Source organism: Cupressus sempervirens, chromosome 2 (assembly GCF_028749045.1).
Source record: "Cupressus sempervirens isolate cs-2001-9-10 chromosome 2, ASM2874904v1, whole genome shotgun sequence".
Lineage (NCBI taxonomy): Eukaryota > Viridiplantae > Streptophyta > Pinopsida > Cupressales > Cupressaceae > Cupressus > Cupressus sempervirens.
In genome coordinates this window covers 40455949-40461718 of record NC_143119.1, presented here as the reverse complement: position 1 = coordinate 40461718, position 5770 = coordinate 40455949, and the positions used below count along the sequence as shown (strand labels likewise).

The following is a 5770-nucleotide window of genomic DNA, read 5'->3' as shown; positions in this document are numbered from 1 at the left end:
GAATATAAAATATATATAACAAGAGAAATACTATCAAAGCCTTTCTAAGTACCCAATGGTCTGAAAAAGTCATTAATGGTTCTCATAACAATGATGTTTACAGGGGCCAGACAGCTGTAATCAAATATAAATTTTAACAACCTAATAGCCTCAAGCCATGTTGAATATAATCACGAAAGGTGAATCAGAATAAGGCCTAAAGTTGCTTTACTTATTGCATGATTCATTCTCAATTTTCAAAATTAGATGTGAATTCAAAGATAACATGCACTCAACAAATAAAGGGAAGAAAAACATGATTAAGCAATTTTATTCAGAAGATTATAAACTTTATAGTTATGTCATCAAAATGGTTTTTAGAGGGCTGAAATTGAAACTAATATATGTATGAAACATCTTGCAGTTACAGAAGAAGACGATCGGCTAGATACCAAGAATGCATGGCAAGGCCACCAAAAGACAGCAAGTTTGCCAATGATGATAAACCGTGAATCATTCCAAACTTTTTGTTTACTTCTGCCAATTTTGGATTACGCTTTGCTACTTCATGGTTCTTTGTCAATCCCACCTCATTTCCAATATTTTCCTCTCTTTCAATCTTGTGTCTTTGCCTCATCATCTGCAGGAAGGGATTTAGTTCAATTTTCCAACATCAGAAACCGAAAAAGAAAATATATTTGAGGCAAGCCACATAACTTTGCTTATTGTGTGCGTGTGTGTGTCGGGGATCAAGCAGGAAGGGGTAATCGAAACACATTACAAATATCAATTTAAAGATCCTGTTTCATTAATTTGATATGAATCATGGGTCATGATTCTCATGAGTCTCATGTGATAAGTAAATTGTTAAGATCAGAACATGTAATCAGCAGTAAACAACTCAACCATTATGCACGAAGAACCAAAGGAGTTTAATAATAGACATAAAAGGAGTGCCGCTCAATCATATGCATTGTGCCCACTGCCAAGGAGCAGTGACATGAATCTAGGATGTTCTCAGAAGCACCCAAAAATCTTGATTGCTTAGACCAAATCACTCTACTTCACAATGCAAATATTTAAATTTCAATTTTGAGCTGGCAAGGCTGAGGATTCAACCGGTAACAGGGTATGTTGTGTCATCAAGAGGGATAACTGTCTGCTTTTGATAAATGGATGGTTTCTTGCACTTTAGAAAATGGGAAATGAGAAGAAATGTAAACTTGTTATTAGAATCTAGAGTACTGATTCTTGTGGCCAGAGGGAAATGACTGCTGAAATGGAACGGGAAGTTTTGAACCACACACTCAAAGATTTTAATAAAAACTTATACAAAATGGAAAGTTCTGTTTAATGGTTTTTGACTGATTACTTTTGAACTTACAGATTTGAATGCAGATTCTTTTGGAATCATAGCAGTGAACATTAAATTTGCACATGCACGGGCCCATTAAATTGCAAATCACTTCAAAATTCTCTCAGAAGTGCCTTCCCAGAAAAGTCCGGCAGACCCCTCCCAAGGAATCATTACCCTTTTAGGATAATTGAGTGCACAGCTTGAGTGCAGATGAATTTTCCAACAAACGTTACAAGCGTAGGACCAAATGCCAGCCCTCCCTGATGCCCAAGGATCTTATCTAATTAATAAAGGAATGATCTCAACTCTAAGATTTAACAAATTACGCCCCCACAGTTAGGTGAGTTGGTCTGAGGTTGTGAGTAGTTCCCCAAGGTCTCGGGTTCAATTCTCCTGCCCAGAATTATTCAGCCACACCTACTGGGGGTGGTACAGATTGCAGCATGGCCCCAGGGATTAGTCTCACCTCAAACTCGCCCTATAAAGGGAACCTACTGGATTTGAGTTGCGGGGATACCATGAGATATCCAAAAATAGATTTAACAAATTTCAATGGTGTTGCTTATGTGCACCCAAGAAGAGGTGGCCCTCACTCACACCACCTTCTCACAAGTGGGGTTGGTTTGTACAATATTCAGGGGTGCTGAAGCCTGATAACCCTTTAAACCACATGCTGTTTTTCCAATGATTGCAGATAATTGTTTTTTGAGACCCTTGGCTTTCCATTAGAATAACAGATTAGGAGAATTATATTTGAGATGGGAAAATAGGGGGTTTATTATCAGCAGACTAGAAACAGAGTGTTTTGAGACCCCTCTGGACTGTTAAAACTTGTTCATTGGGAATGTAGCTTTACTTTATGTTTTAATGGAGCTCTTTTTTTGTTACCCTGTAATTTTTTTGGCGACATCTAAACGTTAAACTAGAACGCGACTTACCAAGGGACACTTAGCCTTTTTCTCGAACGTCTATTGTATGCTTGACGTTTTAGTTTGGGATTTAGCCAATACCAATTTTTTCTGCTAAATCTCTGTTTCCATAATTACTGTTTTGATTGTTGCATGGTAAATTGTAAAGTAATTGAGCTATCGACTATTCTAGAACAGGTAGCGATGTGTTTATAACGTCACACGTGAATTTGAAAGCGTAAAGAGCTCTTCATTAGCCACAGGCAAATGCTAGACCTAGCTTACGCACTTGTCAAAGGAATGTCGTCTGCTACAATTAAGAAGATCAGCGGGTTTTTGGACATTGATTTATTTTGATGACCATAGTTTTTAGGTTCAACTTCATTCTACTCGAGGAAGACGTATTTTTTCTAATGATCGCAGGAAAAGAATTGTTTTAGATTTTTCAATCACGGAAGAGAAAAGAAATGGCCAAACAAACATATTCATCCCCAATCAATCGATCATTATTTTGTAAGAGAGCCACTTCGATTGTTGCATGACTACCACAGCATAAGTATTGCGATGATAAGTCCCAAATGCATGATACATAACTCCCATATGCCTCGACAAAAACACCGAAACAACCAATTTTACGTTTCACAGTATTAGGGTATTTTCATTCCTGCGTCCTAAACATGACCTGGAAATTTTTAATCATTTGTATCTAGTGTAAATAGAGCTGAGTCTCTCTGATACTCACAAGTGAGAAAAACGGAAAGGCGTGAGATAAACTTACATCCATTGTCATTGGCATGAAGATGAATATATTGGTAAGAGTAAACACCAGAGAAGATACGAGCAACCCCAGCTGTAATTTTTCCAAATAAGAGGCAGAAGACCACGGATGCATCAGACCAAATGCTGCAAGGCAAACTGCACCACACACACCTACCATAGAAAAGTACGCAGGAAACATTTTTCCTTGTAGATTCCCAAACTGATGCCTAGGCAGTGTCCTGCATCGAAAAATCATTGGGTTTTGAAACGCCGCCCCCTCCACAAAAGCAACAATGGTTCAATAAAAGAATGAATTGGGTTTTACCTGAACATGATGATCCCACCAATGAATGTTACCCACAGTGCTGATCCCCAAGCTGTGGCAAAACTCAGTAAGTGGGCCAATTTCAATGCTACAGCAAGATTCCCTCCAATTGCCGCAGACGAACCCATTTGACCTGTAGATTTTGATCCAAAAGTTTCTGGAGATACCACTATGCCAAGAGCTAAAAATGAAACCATCACCACAAAGCGAGTTAACCAGGCCATTTTTGTAGCTCAGTTATCCGAAAAAGCCCAATACAGAGAGGAGAAGATAGAAAAGCAGTTAGTAGGGCTTTAAAACTCGTTGCCACCGAATTCTTCTTTAATTTCTGAATTTCTAACCATTCTTCTTGACAGTGAATTCCGGTCTTTATCGATTAAACTGCTCGTATACGGCTATTATGTAGTTCAAAAGGGATATGTTTCTAATCTTCAACAACCACGTTGAATTACAAGATGCATTTTTATTCTTCCAATTAAAAAAATGAATGCATTTTTTATTACATAGAACGGCTTTGGAGAAGATTCTTGTTTTGTCGTGTGTTAGAATGGCATTTTTTTTTAATTGTTATAATAAATCAATATTAATAGCAATCACACTTCCGGGTGCAATAGTAATGTCATAGAGGTATGGAAGGATGAATCACTATTCTATCTCTTTGAGTCTTTTTATAGGATCACTTTTAAAATTTAATAATTTAATCTTAAAATTGTTATTATTGAATCTACTCGACTTTTTCAAGTGAGACACTCTTATAGATTTAAGCTTTTTTATATCCAATAAACTATATAAATCTAGAATTTTGTTCTTGGTTGTGAAGATTTAGAAGTTTGTATTAATTGAATACTCCTAAAAAAAATCAAGAATTTTCCCTATTTTACTCTCAAACGAAATTTCATTAAAATCGACATCTTCTTCCAATGGTTCTCCCGTCATTCTCACATTTTATAGAGATGGGATTGGGATGATTCTTTGTACAATTATTCAAACACCCACTTTTATAGAATTATCCATACATACATTCATCATTAGGCATACACCCCACAATAATCAAAGATGGCTATCATGCATTACAACATTAAAGCATGATTTTGTATCTTTATAATACAAAAAATCAGTAGAATAAAAAGAACATGTGGAGAGAGAGAGAGAGAGAGAGAGAGGGGGGGGGGTGTTGGCTTGCTGATATGATCTCTTCTAATTACAAACCAATATCTAAATTGGGTGGTAACTAAAATTCTAAGAATGTAAATGAAAAATCCACACCATGGATTGGAGGTAACAAATATTGTATAGAGGGGATAGAATAAGAAAAGAAACAAGACTAATGCAACTTGATTAATAATTTGGAACAAATATTTAATGTGCAACAATCATTGGCGTGAAGAATGAGATGAACATTTGACTTGGGGTAGTAAGCATGATGGTGTGATCGATCAACTTTTTGAGTGTGATGATGCTTTGCAAAATATGCCTCAAATCCTTTATTTTGTCAAAGCCAACATTGCTTAGATAGTGAATGAAGACCACCCTTAAACATCACACACTCAGGAAAGAATTGTGTTTGGAATAATTAGTCAATTTTGACTATTTAACACTTTTAGCCTAGGAATTTAGCCTTAGTGTATGATGTTTAAGTCGTCTGATAAATGACATAGGCATGAAAGGTAATACAACCCTTTTTAAACATAAATTGCACCATTGGACACTAACTCTAGAGGATTGTGATGAGCTTCTTGTTAACCTCCCCTAGCAAGAGCTCCAACTACTATACACACTTCACCATTGATTTCAACTATTCCAATTCAAACATGAAAAATAACTATTTTGGATTTCTTCATTCCCAAACTTAGGGTTAATGTCTGCCAAGCATGTTGTGTGAGAAGTGAGAAGTTTGTCAAAATGTAGGTTGTTGGGGTATGAAAACAGAGTTATTCTCATCCATTCAATTTTTTGTTGCTTGATTAACTCCAATGCCTTTGCACCATATCATGTATTCATAGAGAAATTAGAAGAGGTGGAGGTTGTCTCTACTTTAAAATTTCTATAATATGTCATAGAAATGGAGTTATGCTTTAATTGATCTTCATTGTATTGCCTTTGATCGCCTAACTATCTATGCCTTATCAAATCTTATGACTAGATCTAATAGATAATCAAATCAAGACTTATAGAGATGAGATGATGATCAAATTAGATCAAATATTTATAAGACATTGTATTAAATGAGTGAAGTGCAATCTTTAACCTCCTACATTTGGTATTCATATCTATCAAGGAACTAACCATGAAACATCTAATTAAACCCATCTCTAATTAAAAATAATTGATCTCCTTAACTTTTTTAAAAGCCATTAGGTAGGTGCAAGTGGGAAGAACACTTAAATGACAACATTTGGCTTCACACCTACCAAGTGCATTATGTGAAACAACTTCAAGGCT

At 36.0% G+C, this 5770-nt stretch overlaps 1 protein-coding gene across 1 annotated transcript; it reads right to left on the bottom strand.

The window, feature by feature from the left end:
• Positions 1-279: 279 nt before the first annotated feature.
• LOC149570964 (Late embryogenesis abundant protein (LEA) family protein) lies at positions 280-3801 on the bottom strand. The gene is made up of 3 exons (XM_089812509.1): positions 3329-3801; positions 3023-3242; positions 280-619 (listed from the first exon to the last, which is right to left on the bottom strand). Exons 1-3 carry the CDS (start codon positions 3550-3552, stop codon positions 404-406), a joined length of 660 nt encoding a protein of 219 aa, XP_089668635.1. The 5' UTR covers positions 3553-3801; the 3' UTR covers positions 280-403.
• Between the last annotated feature and the right edge of the window lie 1969 nt (positions 3802-5770).